This window comes from Balearica regulorum, chromosome 12, assembly GCF_011004875.1.
Source record: "Balearica regulorum gibbericeps isolate bBalReg1 chromosome 12, bBalReg1.pri, whole genome shotgun sequence".
NCBI lineage: Eukaryota > Metazoa > Chordata > Aves > Gruiformes > Gruidae > Balearica > Balearica regulorum.
This window is the reverse complement of record NC_046195.1, coordinates 21898902-21917259: the sequence shown is the minus strand read 5'-3', so window position 1 is coordinate 21917259 and position 18358 is coordinate 21898902. Positions and strand designations below refer to the sequence as shown.

At 35.9% G+C, this 18358-nt stretch overlaps 1 protein-coding gene across 1 annotated transcript in view; it reads right to left on the bottom strand.

Moving 5' to 3' along the window:
• The window catches only part of IQCH (IQ motif containing H), a 71228-nt gene that overhangs the window by 52143 nt on the left and 727 nt on the right, over nt 1–18358 (bottom strand). Inside the window, exons 2-8 of the mRNA XM_075764122.1 lie at nt 18085–18201; nt 17634–17731; nt 17172–17286; nt 12622–12744; nt 2049–2157; nt 1182–1298; nt 32–246 (exon numbers count right to left, since the gene is read on the bottom strand). Of these exons, the coding sequence (XP_075620237.1) occupies nt 32–246; nt 1182–1298; nt 2049–2157; nt 12622–12744; nt 17172–17286; nt 17634–17731; nt 18085–18201 (894 nt within the window). The remainder of the gene's footprint in view (nt 1–31; nt 247–1181; nt 1299–2048; nt 2158–12621; nt 12745–17171; nt 17287–17633; nt 17732–18084; nt 18202–18358) is intronic.

The following is an 18358-nucleotide window of genomic DNA, read 5'->3' as shown; positions in this document are numbered from 1 at the left end:
AAAAACGTCATTATTGTCACTGTCTAAATACCTCTGTCTGAGAGGGAATCTGCAGCTCAGATTCCAACTGTTGAGCTGGATACGTCCACGCCGGCTTTGATTTCCTTGCTGAAACCATGGAGCTGCTGGATGGAAGTGGTGCAGTGCTACCTTTACTAGCGGAATATTTGCCATAAATTGTTTCCTTTGAGTTAGGAAAGGTGATGGTGTCTGTATTCTCAGGGTCCACCCTACTACTAACCTCTCCTGTACCAAAGAAAAAAAATTATCACAGGTTTCATTGTTAAAAGAAGTGCAACAACAGCATCAAATTGGTTTTCTACCACGTACCATTAGGTACTGGCATGTTCCAGTTTGCTCTTGTGTCCAAGCGGGTTGCAATTTTCAGGAGTTATCACCAAAAACCATTGAGGAATGCCACTGGATGGCCATAAGCCAAACCATACTATAACAGGTTGCTGTTGTGAAGACTGAGATTAAGCTATAGGAAAATGTATCACAGTTTTAATCTATAATGTTCTAAAGTTTGTAATATGCCAGCCAACAGTATACCCAGGATAACAATGGCAAAACATGAGGACTTACACTCCAGGTTATTCCATATATAATTTTAGTTTTCAACCATCCCTTTTCACTAGGAGAACTTGTCAAATTTATAGTACTGAGCCCACTGCTCATTTTGCTTACGCTCCTTTCCAGACTGATGTCATATGCCACAAAGCAGCTGTGGCAACAACAATTCTGAGTACCCTTTGTGACAGATCAGAATCCCATTGCCCAGAGTATATTCACTTATTAGGAGTCACTCATTTAATCACACTGGCAAAACAGATGCTTGATCAGCTGTTGTAAGTCATGTTAAGTCATGACTTAGGGTAACACTGGCTTTACACTAACACCAATGGTCAGATCGTCAAGATTCAGGTGCTTAGAATTTTAAACATGCAGGTAGGAACCTACCAGGATTTCAGAAATGAACAGGGACCAAAACCTCACAAGGATTAAGAAATCTGATTCCATTCAGTTGCAAGGCATAGGATGCTTATGTACCTCTTTATGCACTTAGTACTCTTAAAAATTTGAGTGCTCATTACACAGCTGTTTCCTTGTGAGATAAAACAAGGGCCTGACAGTGAAGTTGGAGATGCAATTGATGGCTGTTACCAATCCTTTGCACTCACCTAGAGCTGACTTCTTGTTCTGCCTGTGAAATTCATGGAAAGGCATTGCTTTGGATGTCTGGAGAGTTATCTTTGCTGTGGGAGGGATAAGCCTTTGTTCAGTTAGGCTCAGAATACCTACAAGAAGATGACATCCCTGAACAATTCATATACATTCCAGCTATGAAAGAAAAAGAATTAGTAACAATAAAGAAATAATTAAACAAAGGCAGACTCAAGTTCTTCCAATTCCAAATCAAAACTAAAAAAGCTGCAGTTTTCTTTTATTGAAAGTCTTATCTTTCAATACTCAATATTTTACCTTCAAGAAATGTGAAGTTTGCCTATAAAAATTGACAAATACATGAATCATATTGTAATGGTGCTGATTCTAAGAAGGAATTATGTGCTTGTACAATGGCAATTTAATACGCAGAATGGATGAGAATTAACTCTTGTAAACCATAATGTAATCATGAATACGGACTGATTGCTAAAGTAGTCCAAGTGCAGGTCTAGTTAAGGTTGAATGATTAAAAACCAGACGTTAATCATGACCCTTTATTTTGACCATGTTATTTAGTCATACAAGAATCCTCCATTGCACACAAGTCTTTTTTTCAGCAGCAACTGAACTCTGTGAATTACAAGATAACTGACTCAGGGAAGATGATGCTCAACATAACACGTGCTATGCCCTAAGTTAGCTGCCACATGGAGTATGTAGTCTGAAGTTGATTTCTACCATTTGCAACATTTGAGATCACAATTCTTACAAGTTTTGAGGTGCCAGAAAATTTCATTACCAGATACCTGCTGCAAACAGCAAACACCACTACTGACGTAGCATACATCTGTACAGTACCCAGGTGGGCTTCTGTGACTCACCTTTTGTTACATCTTCTAACAGGGGTAAGGGAGAATCCATGTGGTGAGAGGCAGGCAAACCCCAAAGGCTGCTAACTGTATGACCTTTCACTATCTTCTGCCTGCACACCTAGGATGAGACAGAATCTTCTTTTAACAAAAAGAAATCCTGGATTTGCAAAGACACACTTTTCTACTCCTGCAACAATAAATAATAAATATAATTTCTGCTATAAATAGTTTCATTAAGATTTAATAACGTAACAGCACAAGCACTGCTTTTACTACTTATGAACATGCTACAGCATTGTCTACTGTCATTATTTTAGTAATTTAAAATAAAGTTAATTAAATCCAATTGATGTCTTATGACTTCTGCTATGCAAAAATCAGTGTACTAGTTAATAAAGGAATCACAAGAAGTTTGTGATTCAGTTTTAATGAGTACAGCATAAACATAGTACTTCTTGACAGAACACTTTAAATATATAAAATGCATACACAGGCAAGGTACCAGAAAGAAAAAGAAATACTTTCAAATATGTAAACAAATTTTTGCTGGAAAGAATACCAATGGAAGTAAAATATGAGAAACTACTTACAAGTCAGGGAATAGTAAGTATCACAGACTTCTGAAGTTTCAGGGTTCCTCAAGACAGCAGGGAATGGCACAGCCTGACAATGCGATGTGGAAACATGTGCCACACTGGCTGTGCTAATGTGCGGATTAAAGCTCCCTTACTTCCCCAATTAACCTGTGCTTGCCTGAAAAAATGAAACCTGATGGTTCTAAGTGCCAGGAATTCAAGCAGTGACACACATCACTTCAGGACAGTGATACTATGTGTCTTAGTGTTACACTTATTATTGCACATACAGAGCATTGCACAGGGAAAAAAAATAAATATATTGCCAGCTTATACTTCAGTATTATAAATACAAAAACTCTGTGTTATGATCTAACATTTTTTTTCTCTCTCCACTATCGTAAGTATCTTCAGTTTCTTTCTGACTAGGAATACACATACTATTCCATTTGCAAAGTAGGTTGTACTCAACTCCTAAAGAAAAAGAGAACTAGATATTCAGTGGGTTTAAAGCATGACAGCACGTGCAACTTCAAGGCATTGAGATCTTTCACTTGATGATAGTGAACCAGCACCAGCAGAACATGATACTGTTTTCTCTCATCTGGCTGATGCTAGAAAAATTAGACAATGATTAACCTAGAAATACATGGACGATTCAACTTAAACTCAAATGTTTTATGAAGCAAAAGGAAAATTTAACACTAGCCTATCAAACCTTACTCTGTCAACAGATTTTTGGAAATCTAGATAGAGGTTTCATAGTTTTAGCAGCTAACTACTTAGGGATTGGGTGTGGTCTCATATATGCTGCTCACAATTTCCTCTGCAACTTTACAAGTTCTCCAGTAACCTTCATGCTGGGTTGAGGCAACACAAGAAGGAAGCGACTAAATTTGAATGAATAGGGTAAATAAGTGCCAACACACAGGTGTAAATACATTATCAATCTCAAGAAGAAAGGTAGTTGGAGGGGCATGTTGGGTCTTTGAGCAAAAAGGAAAGCCAGCAGGCAGATTGGAGAAGCAAGACGACCTGGGGACAGCAGGGTTAAGAAAAACATTGGGACAAGCTGGACAAAGAGCCTGGCAGGTAGGTGGGGAGCCTGGCAGAAAATCAGGCAGATGAGACCAGGATATGTTCTAGAAGCAGTCCAGAAGACAGTCTCAAGGAACAGAGAGACTGGGGCAAGATAAAAATGGGAAAAGGGGAAACTGGAACAGACTGTGAAAAGGAAGCAGACAGGTTTGTACGCAACAGGGCACATTGCCCTCCCAATGTGGAGTGGACCCCAAGATCCCACAGTCTCATTTTTAGTCAGCAAACAGCTGTGAAGCTGACATTAAAAAAACGTCCCATGCTTTTGTGGGTGACAATCTGTTACCAGTTACTCCATTAGTCTAATGGTTAGAAATCCTTACATTGGACAGAAATGTTTGAACCCTACTGATGAGCTATATGGAAGACAACCTAATGCTATGTGCTGGAAATTTTTTAATTTGCTTTTTTAAAAATTATTTCATTATGAATTATAAACTACCTTAAAATAATATTAAATACATAAAACCAGAAAGCTAGTAAATATTGATAGATCTGCACAATGGTGATAATAATATTTACCTCTTTTATAGAGCACATTGGGACTTCCTTGTGTAAAAATACTAGGTTTTAATGACTGATTATCATGCTTGTGTACAGCTTTTAGTACAATAGGATCCAGGCCATGATTGGGATCTTTGAGCACTATTGTGTCATAATTAGTGAATAACATCAACCATCAACTTCATAGAAAGGGATAGGCAATTCTAAAGAACTGCTTATAATCCTAATAGGGAAATGAGATAGATCAAAATAAACTATTATAATTTTTCCTCCCAATTTGTATAACAACACTGTCCACAAGAGACATTAGGGAGATAGAAAATATGTACGCTTTATCATAATAGAGAATCTTTCAGAGAAATCATAGGCACTCATTTTAGTTATGGCCATTATGAAGCATTATGCTTTAAGGGATCTAGATGTATGAATCTTCATGTCCTTGTGTTCCAAGAAAATAGCAATAAGCATATAACAAAGATTAACTTTATACCAGCTAGCATATAAGTGGCTTGATACTGAGAAAAGGGAATAATAAACCACACTTCTCTACTCACTCTCAGCCCCAGCAGTTTGTTGAGGGCACAACAAAAATATATAAATGGAAAGAAATTTAATTAAACAGTGACTCCTTTTTCAGGCTATTGCTATTGTATCAGTAAAGCAGCACTGATTTTACTATTGGTCAGTTTTATTCTGGTTTAAATCCCAGGAGTTTTGTTATGATAAACAGCACTATGAAACATATGTATTTCATTTGTGTTCACAGAGATGTAACAAGCAACAAAGAAAAGCAATTCAGGTGGAGTGTATGAGTTCAAATGCAGCCTAGAGGATTTTTGTTTTGGTTTGGTTTTAACTGGAGATAGAGATTTAGTTCTTCTTTGCTGTATCCTTTAATTTCTATAAAGTCCATGTTAAAATAAGGACAGCTACAACTGTAATGTAATTTAAGCTCTCATTTACACTGCACAGTACCACTATGATTCACTTCATTACATAGTACAGGCAACATAGTGGAACTATGGAGCTGACCCAAAACAGTTACCTACAAAAAATCCACCCAATCTGTACACCCTTCTTCTATTTTTTTCCAGCATACCATTTGCTCCATTAGCTGCCCTCTTGAAGGCTTCAGTGAGATACCAAAGCAAAATTCGACAAGATGCTTTCATCTTTCAGTTATTTTCACCAAAATTACACCAACGCAATTGCAACAATAAGACCTTAAAAATAATAAACATAATATTAAGTATTGCAAGAAAGAGGTTTACGTTTAGCATCATTATATAGTTTTATTACCATTATTCAGTGATTTAACTTAAAAAGATACTGAAAAGATTGCATCTTTTTTAAAAGGTTTTCAGTAGACTTCCGTCTGCCTATGTTAGTGCAATTTAAAACCTTTACCTCACACCTACAGCTTTTATGGCATAAACACAAAACCTAGTGAATTTAATACAACTGGCAGCTCCTAACTAGCATTTTCATGTTTGTAGTGGAGACAGACCCAAAACACCATGGAAGCAGGATCACACCCGATACAACGCTAACCTACAGGCACCTCACCTGCTTCCTCTCTGGCAGAACCCAAGCAACTGTTACTGCTACAAGGTGATTGGAACCTCAAACATTTCCTGCATGAATAATGTCTTCTAGTGAAGTTTGTTATGAAGATTATGATTCAGCAGGTATGCTTTACTGAAGTCAGTGTACAGCCTGCTTCATCATGGGTACTTTTAAAGTACAGTTTTATAGGGCTAGAAGGGAACACTTAATTTGCAGTGCACACTAAGGCTTACTTGCCTTAAAATATGCTTGGAGTCTGCTGAAAAACTATTTTTTCATTTCAAGCGCTTCTGAGTGTAATTAACCTGAGACACGAGAAAAACAATTCTATTACCCTTTCTAAAGTGTTTTTCTCCTGTGGATAAACCTCTCCCACTTGTTTTTTTTTTCTTTCTGCTTCATTTTAAATAGGGCACTTGTTGTAACACCACAGGGATTTTCCGATTAGTTCTCTATTTGTTTTCTTTTTACCTAGACAGCAATATTTAACTAGAACAACTTCTTTTTTTAAATATGTTTATAAATATGCTTTTCCCCCAGTAAAAGAATAGAGACTAGTATTAAATACAGAAAAAAGGTGAGTACCATCATGTATCAAAACTACAGTTTATCAACCAGGAAGATGAGATAGATGAGATTTGGTAAGTAAATACCAAAACCCACACAGCTTCATAGTAATGGTAGGAAAGGTATGTACCAGAGTAATCTACCATGTCATGATTATCTTCTCCAAATTGCCATGTACCTTCATATTTTTTATTAAGAAGTTCCTATCAAGATTTGATCTACACAGTTCATAATCCCTATGAAGGGAAGGAGGAAGCATAGCAAAATAAAATCAATGGAACTGAGGTCAGTTTTCAATACCCTCAGGAAACTGGCAGGCAAGAGCTTGGAGAAAGCAAGTCTAAGGGAAACCAGAACTCAGTTGAGTATCAGTTCCACAGATAAAATGTACTACAGAAACAAGCTCAAAGCATTTCAGACATGAAGCAGGATAGGAAAGATAGCAAGTTGTCGAAGTTGATAAATCATACGTTCTTCATTAATCTCAAAAGACGACAAAAGCATATAGAAAACAGGCATACTACTAACTGCTTCTTGTTTGCTTAAACAGGTAAGACAAAAGGAGATGCAAGGAGAAAGAAACTTCTGGGTAATAAAAAATGACATCATTAAGTACATTCATAATTATAATTGAAAAAGCAGCTAGTTATGAATCAACTCACTTAATTGTAGTGCAAAATGGAAGAGGTCTCAGGCTACCTGAAGGGCAAAACAGATCAGATAATGCTCAGAGGTTTTCAAATTGGCTGGTCCTGATAAAATACACTCTAGGATACTTAAAGAACAATCTAAAGCAATTTCAGAACTCCTGGTGGGACTTTTGTAAAATGGAAAATATACTAGAATACTGGAAAAGAGCATAGTGCCTATCTTTAGAAAGGGGCAAAGGGTGTGTTGAGAAATTCTAGGCCTATTGGTTTAACTACAATTCTTGGAAAAATTCTTAAACAAAGACCCAAACAAGCTAATTATCAACCTCTGGAAAGTAACAAATAAATAAATGAGCAACTTGAACCTGTGAAGATCAAATTTGTCAGACCAATCTAATTTTTTTTCTACAACAGGTTAGCAAGTGGTGTGAATAAGGGAGAAAAAGTAAGTACTACTTCTTGACTTTAGCAAGGCTTTTGAAGCTACCTGATCATGATATGATATATAAGCAATCTAAGAAAGTATGGTTTATACAACCTCACTTGGAGACACGCAAAGCTGCTTTGATAACTAATTCGGAAAGAATTTCTATGTCAATATGGAAGGATATGAGAGCCCTCAACAAGTCTGTCCCGTAAGTGGTTACAAATCAACAGAGCCTGCTGTTCATGCAAGAGGAGGAGGTAAGTTTTGAGCAATGGGAGAAAATCAGTTCAGATTGTAAAAAACTCAAATGGAGTAAAGGCAGAGGTGATTTTCACTCTTTGCTCTCAATCACAGAATCACAGAAATAATAGAAATGTTGGTTACAAGGGCTCTCTGTAGGATATCAAGTCCAATCTTGATTCTACCACCCACATTAGATCAGGTCAGCTTTGGTTTTGTCTAGATCACAATTACTGTAGGATTTCATTACATTTTATAGTTTTACAGTCTTACAGTCTAAACTGTTGTATTTTTTCTGTGTTGATTTACACTCTAAGCAGCAAAGCAAGGAAGCAGTATCAAAGAATAGTTTCACTCACACTTCCATCATCTATCTGTTTCTATTGCGAAAGAGGATCTTGTTCTGACAAACAAGCAAAATAATCTTAGTAATAAATAGTAAATAAAGAAAGCATTTAAGTTTGGTTTCAAATAACCTAATTTTGGTCCTCTGAGTCTAAGAACCAGCACATGGAATTCAATGCAGAAATACTGAATGCTAAGTAAACGACAAATTCCCACCAGTGTCAGTGGAACTATTCTAAAGTCAGATGAATCAAATTTGTAACAGTCTCTGTAAGAGATTTAGAATATGAACAATTTTTATGACTGGTTGTCTTTTTATTCAAGAAAATTTCTGAGTAGGAAAATTGTATAGAAAATTAAAATTTGTCCTCATTCTGATTTACATAGTCCAGCATTTTATCTACCCAATAATTTAGACAGTTTCCCTTAAATGCACTATTAAGATATTAATACTTATTATTTCCCTCAGATTTTGTTTATCTACAGAAAAAAAGTCCAATTTAAATAGAAAGCCCAACATTAAACCTTTAATATGGAGCAACTCGGCATCTTTAACAACAGGTCTTATATGTTATTCTTACCTACTTTAAGCTCTTAAAGTAACCAGAGATGGCTCTGAACTGTCAATTTTCCACGTACTTGGAAAAAAATCAAGCTTTGCTCCTTTGATTGCCTACTGCTACCTTTCCCAGAAATTTACCTCTATCAAAATTCTGCCATAACAGGTGCAAGAAAGAATAGATGGAGAACTTTCGTGAATCCCACATCTGCTTTTTGAAAAAGGCAACAGAAGCAGCACAGAAGGAAGTAAGAAAGATAATTGTTGGCTTGAACTACGATACATTTTACTTGTGGGCAAAGGGCCAGCTTACACGAGGCGGAATATGCAGGACCAACTTATTGGAATTCAGGGGTGGGCCTCCATTCTTGTCCGGAGACAGCTGTAAACCAGCAGCCCATAGCATCACAATCAGGCACTGAGTTTTGTCAAGGAATGCTGATATGTACAGAAACAGCTTCAGCAGCTTTGGCTGCACCCCTACCTAGCAAAATGACAGTCAATCTCCAATTCCAGATGACAAGAACTGGATAAAAACTTAAAACAAATGGTGACCTTTCAAAAGATTAATTTGTTTACCAACAAAACGTTCTACGTTTGTCATCTGAGATGGGGGTGACCTTCACATTCCCATTTCTAGGTTGAAAGGATGCTGACTACAGTCATTCGTTAAGTTAACTCTATCTCACCAATTATTTCCTTTTTATTTTTAGTGACAAGAAGATTTTATTAATTCATTGTGCTGGTTATTATGATTACATACCATATTACAAATGCAACAAGCTTATTTTGAATTACTGTAGTGTAACATCGATTTGTTTAAGTCTCATTCTGCTACCACTGCCAAATTATGCTTTGACTGTAATTATAGCCATATGCATAAGTTTAAAACACAATCAGGTTTTGAGGACCAAAAGACCTGTTTTTCTTCTACAACTTCTTCCAGTCACTTGAAATGAAAAGCATTGCCCTGCTTTGCCTTACTTTATAATTTTGGAAATGAATAGACTTTCAGTGATAAGCGTTAGTGATTAGCACGATGCAAATACTGAATAAAGAATGAATAACTGAAGGTACGATTAAAATGGTTGTGCTCAAATAAGTTAGCTTAAAAAAACCCCCCACCACAACACAGAATCACTGCCATCACCATTAGAGGCACACTATATAAGATGCAACGCATAAAGGCTAGAAATCATCACCATATTAAATTCTACCTCATGAATAAATTAAAAGGTTCCTAAGTTTACAGTATAATATACATTTATAAGAAAACAAGGACCAAAAAGTGCCAGTATAATTCTATAAAAGAACAGCAGTCCTATGAGAACAAAAGGTATAATTGTGAATCTTTTCTACATTGCAGCAGTTCGTCAGAATTATTTTTGCTGCAATTCAGATTACTATTTGTTTTGCTAGATACTCCATGGGAAGTATACATATTTAATAATTATCTACTCATCATTTTTCATTTCTTATCCAGATATAGACTACAAAATGAAGTGATGCCCAGTCTGCCCATGGTGTTTCAAACAGAATTACAGTCCTCATTTTAAGATAACTACAGAACTTTGTAATACAGAGGATGAAGCATTAGTGCTTATCAGACCCAAAAAGGTACAAAAGGGCAATAGTTAATTGTTCTTAGTTTCTGTCATAAAACCCAGCGTCAGCAACTTTATAATACCAAAAGAGCAAGAAAAGAAGACATTTTTCATGAAACAATGAGATCCCTACTAATAATTTTTCAAACTATTCAAATGGCAGGATAATAAGTCCATGTAGATTTGTGCTTGACCTATCTAGTCACCTCAAAACCAGTCTGTTTTTAATCTCATCACATTTTAAAATGCTCAGGTCTCCTCAAACTCAGATGCTGACAACTCTTGGAAAAAAACCTGAATGCAGTTAACCAAGCAATTAGTTTTTAATTTACTTCAATGAGAGTCCTTCTGCCACTGATTTTTTTGGGAGATAATCTTTGAACTTATGTACATATGTAGGGCATGTACATGGGTATATGCGCGCGTGTGTGTGCCCGTGTGTGTGCGTACAAATATTGCCCTCTAATGGCTGATTAGTAAAAACAGGGTAGGTAGCACCTAACAATTCTTGTAGCGACTTTAAATGGTATTTTTTTCAAAACTAAAGACCATATTATTTTACACCTGCAACTACACATTAGTTTATTTTAGTTACTATTGATGATCTATAACCATCATTCCTCTAAGTGCTAGTATAGATCACATATAACAAAAATGCCTTAATTCACAATCTCAGTAGTGGATTTTGCAAATTGCAAAATTTTACCCTCAGTGAAGCTAGAACATTTCAAAACACAGATTGCGTCATGGGATTTGACAACTTCTAACAAGCATTTTCTTCAGTAAATGCTGTAGAATAAATTAGAGATAGGAAATACCTACTTGTTTTTTCAGCCCATCTCCCTGTCATCAACAGTTCCTTAGCAACTGTAAATATGTATCTGAGAGCTTGACTGATTTACACTAAATGTTCGTAATTTAAGTCAACATTAAGAAGTTTTCTCTGATCACTATGTTTCAGTGAGAATGGTAAAACACATGGCGCTCTGCAGTAGTATAATATTCCTCTCTGTGAGTGTTTTACAGTGGTTCTAAAAAGCTATTAGCCATGATGCTTTTTTCTAATTAACTCTATATCACAGGGTTAGACAAATCACCTCTTAGTCTGGGCAACAGCTTTCAAAAATCATTTTTTATAAGTGGCAGCTTACAACTGTGCCATTCACAGATTCTGTTCATGTTGTTTAAAACCAAATACCCTAGAATGTCTCTTACAGCACTGGGCTTGCTGCATAATGCTTCTATTACATAAATTAAATTGTAGAAGAGCATCCTTGTGAGACCATTGGGCATATTCTTTCATGTGGACCACAGTGCTGTGCTAAATTTGTAAGCATAATTGATCTTTGGAGGGATGCCTGTGCCTATTAAATTTTTTAAAAGCATACTTTGCAGAAAATGCCATCTTCATGTTCATTTGTTTGTTCAAGAGGAGCAGCAGTTGCAGAACACTAATTTGGAAGAATCAAAACTTAATCTTACACAACTTGAACATTCTCAGACCAGAAAGGAGAAGGGTGATTCGATGGATATTAGTCAGGGTACTCTGAGGAGAGTGTTGTGGAAGTGCTCAGTCTCAGCTTTGGTAGATAATTGTTTTGTACTACGGGAAACAGCTTGACTAGCAATAAAAGAAAGCCTGTGCTTCAGAGTACTTTGTAGCTTGACAGTGAGGACACTTGGGATCTACAAAACATGGAAATATCTCCATATGGAAGATGTCCCTCATGTTCCAAAGTTAAGTGCTGCAAGCATGGAGCTAAGAAGTAGAACCTGACATTCCCTCCCAAACCAAGTCAGAGAAGTGAGATGTAAATGACACCTAAATTCACATAGTCACTCTAGGATTCTGATTCTCTTTCAGTATAACCCCTATTTTTTTGATTCAGTGACACTGATTTGTGGTATCGGCAATCATGTGGCAGAATTGCTTTTAAAAAAAAAAGTCAATTAAAAAGAGCATCAAAACAAAGTACAAGCATTTTTCACTCATTCCTCACAATTCTTTGAAATTCTTTCAATTCTTTGAAGACAGAATGCAGTCTTGTCTTTTTAAGAAATTGCCATATAATGAACAACTGAAAGTCCATTCTGGTCAGTAAAACCTCTTTTACTTCCTCCTCGATCTGTGGGTCACATCCTAAACTCCACAAGCTCCCATTTGCTTATCTTCACTCCCTGGTTTTACTGAGCTTACTTACCATGCACGTTCCCATGTATACTTTTACTTCTGCTGGATTAGGGTCTTGCCACCTAAACTTGTTATGCTACAGGTTTGTTTTCCCAGTATTGTCACTCAAAATGTTTTGATTGTTACATATCAATGTCAAAAAGTAGGAGCTTATGAGGTACTTTCACTTAATTTTCTTTTTATTTAGATCTGATATGTTTTAACTTCAATAGTGAAAAGTAGTGCATGTAATAAGCCCATGAGATAAGTTACTTACAGGAGTAGATTTTTTCTTAGTTATAAGTGGCAGCCTGGTCTCATAGTTCTGTTGTTTTAAAACAGCTTTATTATTGATGTTCTCTGGGTCAAGCATGATTTTCATATCCATTTCCAGCTGATGCTGAAATATATAATATGCATAGTCTTAAAATAACGGCACTAAGACAGAAGGTTTATAAGCAAGGATTGACTAACGTTCATAAATTTGCAAAATGTGATAAAAATTTGCATTATTTGACTATTCACACAGAACTGGGCAAACAACGAAGAAATGCCTTTTGATTAGATGGACGACTTAGCAAGCACATACATGCTTTTGCCAAAATGTGTTCAATTAATTTCATTACATCCTCTGAAATTTCCAAATTTGTGCACCTTTGAGTTAAAACTTTGAGTAGAACGGACTATCAGGCTTGACTCACTTGATTCACATAAGTCATTTGTGAATTCCATTTATCTGTGTTATAACAAATGTTTTATACACATCCTACCTATCGGGAAGGTGTTATATATGCATTCTTCCCACAGTTGATAATAAGAGTCCAATCTACCTTGGCCATGTTTCCCAGAGACTTTAATTCATGAATCATTGACCTTATGGACCAGAACAGCTTCTTTGGATGGGTTATGGCCCATTGACTCAATGCAGATAGAACACTTGCTTATAAGCAAATGAGGAAATAAAAAATCCTTATAGTAATAAGAATTAAAACACAGTAGTTTCTTAATATCCTGTGTTATCTGCATGGAATGGATTCAACTATTTTGCTAATAAAAATTATTATTTAAATCCTGATGGACAAAAAAATACTTTTAAAGTTTCTTCTTGTTATAAAAAGTATCTAAAGCACATACCTTTTCTACAAAAGCCAGAAGTGATGCCATATATTTTTACTAGAGTAGAAGTTTCTTAATTGTAGACATTTAGGTTCATTTTAATGCACATGCTTTACTTTACACCTGGATCTGTATCAAGTGTAGTAATACCTCCCAATACTTTTCTTGCAATAACATTGCTAACTAGGCTCTGCATCCAACAGGGTTTATTTACTAACCAGTGCTGAATAAGGAAGAATCTTCAAATGGCAGAAATTAATGTATCACCAGAGAAGTCAACAGAGCTCAGGTAATTCAGAGGAGCTGGTGCTTGGCAGCGTATGTGCCTAACTCCCATTACATGGATACAGGAATACAAAAAGCTCCCATAATATGTAAGATCCAACTAAACATATTTATACACAAGAACTCTCTGCTCATACCTCTATTATGTAAATGTAAAAAAGGAATTTATGAGACTTCTGTTTTAAAAAAAAAAAGCCATAAAAAGTGCAAGAATCATTAGAGGTATATTTGAACTATTAAACAATTGTATTACTTTGTGAAAGCACTAAAAATGGTTTAATTCATTTATCTCCACAATATATTCTCTTCTTTTGAAAGTAATTACAAGCAGATGTATCAATGAGATGCTCATTTAGATTTGGGTTTGTAAGAGCAAAAGTTATTATCCAAGCCAATTACTCTCTTACCCACATGGCTGCACAGAGACAGAAAGTTCAATTTTCACCTCATCAGTGATTTTGTGGTATTTATTTTATAACACACCACTGTACAGAAAGGAAACTGCTTGTGCTATTAAACAAGAATTGGGGGGAAATTGAGTACCTTCTCAATTAAAATGGGAGATGATTCACAATGCAGACTCCCCACCCAGACTGACAGTGAAATGATCAATGCTGAAGTGGCAGATTCCACACAGGATAACAAGAATTGAAATGCTTAATAAAAAATAAAAAAACAACTGATAAAAGTTACTTTGTCAGCTTAGATGTATGACAAGCGACAATTCTACATTTACAGGAGCTGAAGCAGATGGTATCATGGGTCTCTTCCATCTATTTTATCCAAAGTCTCAAATTTAAGCTATCTTGAACCATCTTGATGCAGAATAAGAAAAAGATGAGAAGAGCAGAGTGAATACTGCATTATTACTAATATAATGTTCAATGAGAATTATTGAGCTCAATTATTAACATGGAGTATACAGAACAGGTTGACATGTTCCGTACAATTAAATGGTCCAAATCTTGTTCTACTTCAACACAAAAGTCATTTCAGAGTGGAGGGCAATTTTATCATGTCATAAGCCAACAAATCTGATTCACTAGGCAATTCTGGTTTGCAGATGTATATGGTACATAGTTTCTAACAGAGTCCAATTCCTTTCTGAATGGACATTATATTAATCTTTGAAACAATCTACATTATTGGTAACTAAACCACTTTTCGTGTCTAGCTATTTATGTTATCTGCATACTGTAGAGCCCCCTAGAAACATCTTTACATCTTTAACTCTATTAATGATGACAGAAAATTAACTTCTGCTGTGTGTTCAGATTGTAAAAGGAAGTATCAGCTTTTAGAAAAAACAAACAAAAAAACCTCCAAACCCCAAAGCTGCACAAGCATCAGTTCAGGTGTTTTCCATTAGCATTTTTTTTTTTAAATAAATTTGAACTTATACACTTACCAGTTATGGATAACAATGTCTTTTCAGCCATTGCTATACAGAGGCTTTACAATTACTGCACGAGGAAGACACCTCTTTATGGTTCTCAGGCTTTATTAGAAGAAATCCAATTACAACACATAGTGGGGGGAAAGAAAAAGGGGGAACAGTGCTTCACAATGCCCCCGTAAGCTAGATTTGCAGAGTCTTATCTGCCTGCTGATATGACTCAGAAATACTGTACGTGTGAATAAACAATAATTTTAAGCCTATTCTGACACCTGTGGGCAAGCTATTTCCCATATGACAAGTATTCTAGCAATGCATATGTGAAAATAGCATCTGTGCTTATTTGACTCCAACCTTCTTTTATCCTAACTACCACAAACACAACTTATGCTCCATTTCTATTCTAGCACAGCGTACTATGCACTGCAAAGCACAAAAATATTACTACGTGAATTATTAATTTCTCTCAGAAGCCTTACGAGTTGAAATGTTGATTTCTTCAAGCCTGCATACCTGGAAATATTGTCTGCAAACAGAAAACTATTCAGTTCACTGATATTTCTTCTGAGTGGCAAGGAATTTTGAAAAACATCAAAGTATGCTTAAAGAAACCAAAACTGTTTATAGCTACAAGTAAGGAAAAGACAGGAAGTAAGGAATTGTAGGTGATAATTTCCCAGCTGGATTTCACAACTATTTAATAATAAAAGCTTTTTATGTTGGCATGCCGGGCATGTAGAACAGCTGGCAAAACAGCACTGTTTGCCATTTTCTTTATAATGGGAAATTAGGGCTAGCTTGTGTGTCACTGGATATGCATTTCTAAGCAGATGCCACAGATATCAGAAATGAAAAGACAAAGAGAAAGTCAAGGCAGGACAGAGCATGTGCTCCACTGTAAATTAAGCTCATTGGTGCACACAAGGAGCTGAAAGACCATAGATAATACAGAGTTTACAGAGTAGCTGAACTCTCATAATTTTTTTTCTCACAATATAAGTGTATTCATATAGGACAGGGTTGGAATATTGTCTGGAAAAAATCAGAGATCTTCATTGTACCTTATCCATCGTTTCAAGAGTAAGCAATACTTCAATACTACTTCATACTGGGACTTCTTTTACAAAGATAATCAGCAATATAAGTGTTTGCCTGCTCATTCTGCTTATACCATTTCAAGTAGCTTCAAGCCCTAGCTTCTGGTAATAGAACTATAGAGAACGTTCTCTCTCACTCAAAGCTCCCTTGAATTTAAACAATAAAAACCCAGAATTGTGACAATGGGTATTTTTAAATTCAGCTAATTAACCTTCATTTGTTTTTAAAACATGTTTGAGGAAACCACCTTGAACTCATCAGTCAAAATTCACAGCTTAGAATAAAAAAGCAGAAATACTTCATACACAAACATTTTAGGAAGGTTTTAAATGATTTTACAAGGATTTCATTTATAAAACCAGCAAAAAATCAGATTTCAAGGCAAAAACCTATATTTATCAGAGGTGTCTACCCTATACATCAACAGAAGTCTTTCCCACAATTTGCCCTATCTTTTATGCAAAAACAAATAAAAAAGAACTACTTTTAGTCTCAATTAAACACAAACTGTGCTCACGCTATTCCAATAGATAGTTCAATTTATTTTAGACACGTTACTTGCAGAATTAGTTAAGCACACAGTATTTGCAGGACTGGGACCTTAAAGCTGAACAAACACCTGGTTTCAGAACTCCTTACCAATATACTTGTGGGTGAAGAAAAAGTAAAGAATGGAAGACTTGTAGATGCCCCCGTAATGATACTGAAGTCCTTATCAACTTAGATTTTATCCTGACTGTGAGGATATCTCTCAGCCTGCTCATTCTACTGAGAATTTTTTAAACATTTTCAGTCATAGATGGTAGATTATCAAAAACTGAATCCATGTGTGGTCAGAATATAACATTATGGGATCAACAGGTAACCTACAAGACGCCAGTCTACCCATTTAATGTGCTCTCTGGCAGAATAGGTAGTATGTTATTTCAGACCTGTGAACTTTGAGAAATGCGTAGTGCTGATTTGCTGTGTGCCTGGACAGTCACGGGCTCAACAGGTACTCGTGGTAAAATAAGCTGTTTCTGAGAAGCACCAAAATGAAGGCCCCTGATTTAGAAAGAAACAAACAGTGAGGTTTTTAAAAATTACTTTGATTTTACCTGTTAACCCCATACTGCTTCCATCTGGTCGAATCTGAAAGACTGTATTTCTATGTAAATTTGCATTTAGCAAAAAAAAAATCACAGGGGTTAGCAGAAGATTGCTGTAGCTACTTTTGTAGCTACATTTACTGCATTTACTTTTGTATTGTTTTTTAACTTAAACAAAATAAAACCAAAATAGCAAATGACCAAACTTCATTGGGGCCAATACCTGCATTTGCTTTAGAAAATTCTGGTTTTCTGTCTTGCTGCTTGCATTTGTCTCTGCAATGAAACAGCTATTTCACTTACCATTTAGGGGGCTCTTTTGAATGTACTTCTTTATTATCAGTAGAAGAAACAGTTAACACACGTCTGTTTATAGCATTTAAATGATTTTCAGCATGTTTCTGTTAGAGGGAAAAAATAATTTTTAGGCTGTTACAAAGGTATGAGGAATATTAAATTCATTTAACTCAGTTAATTTAGCAATCCAGATCTTCACTTGACCGAAAAGTGCTTTGTGCTTCTGTTGGACTAAATCAGATTTTGGCTAATGGTATGGGGCACAAGATCAGTTAATCTGACAGCCCGAAAAAGGAAGCCATAGTTCTGAACTGCAGTGCCTGATGAATCCCACCATTTGTTAATCAGAAAGGGATCTTGTAGGATAACAAATACGTGGCCCCATGTACTCTAAGCGAATTAGTGACAGAGATCTCAAAAACTGAATCGTCCTCTGGATCTGCTCCATTTTACTTACTCTCAGCCCAAGTTCAGTTCTTTCAATTGCTGTTTCCAGGTCACTAATATCCACAGCTTCTATGTTTCCTTTCAAGTTGGTATTTTTCACTTTAAGCTTGTGAAGGTCTTCTTGAACCTAATAAGCAAGTTATGACAAAAATCATACCATAACAAAACCAGTGGGATTATGTAGCAGGTTTTAATCTAAATTAAATGCTTCCTAAATACAGGAAAGACGTACATACCACTTCCCATACCTCTGTGCTGTTATAAATAAGAGAATACAAAGCCAA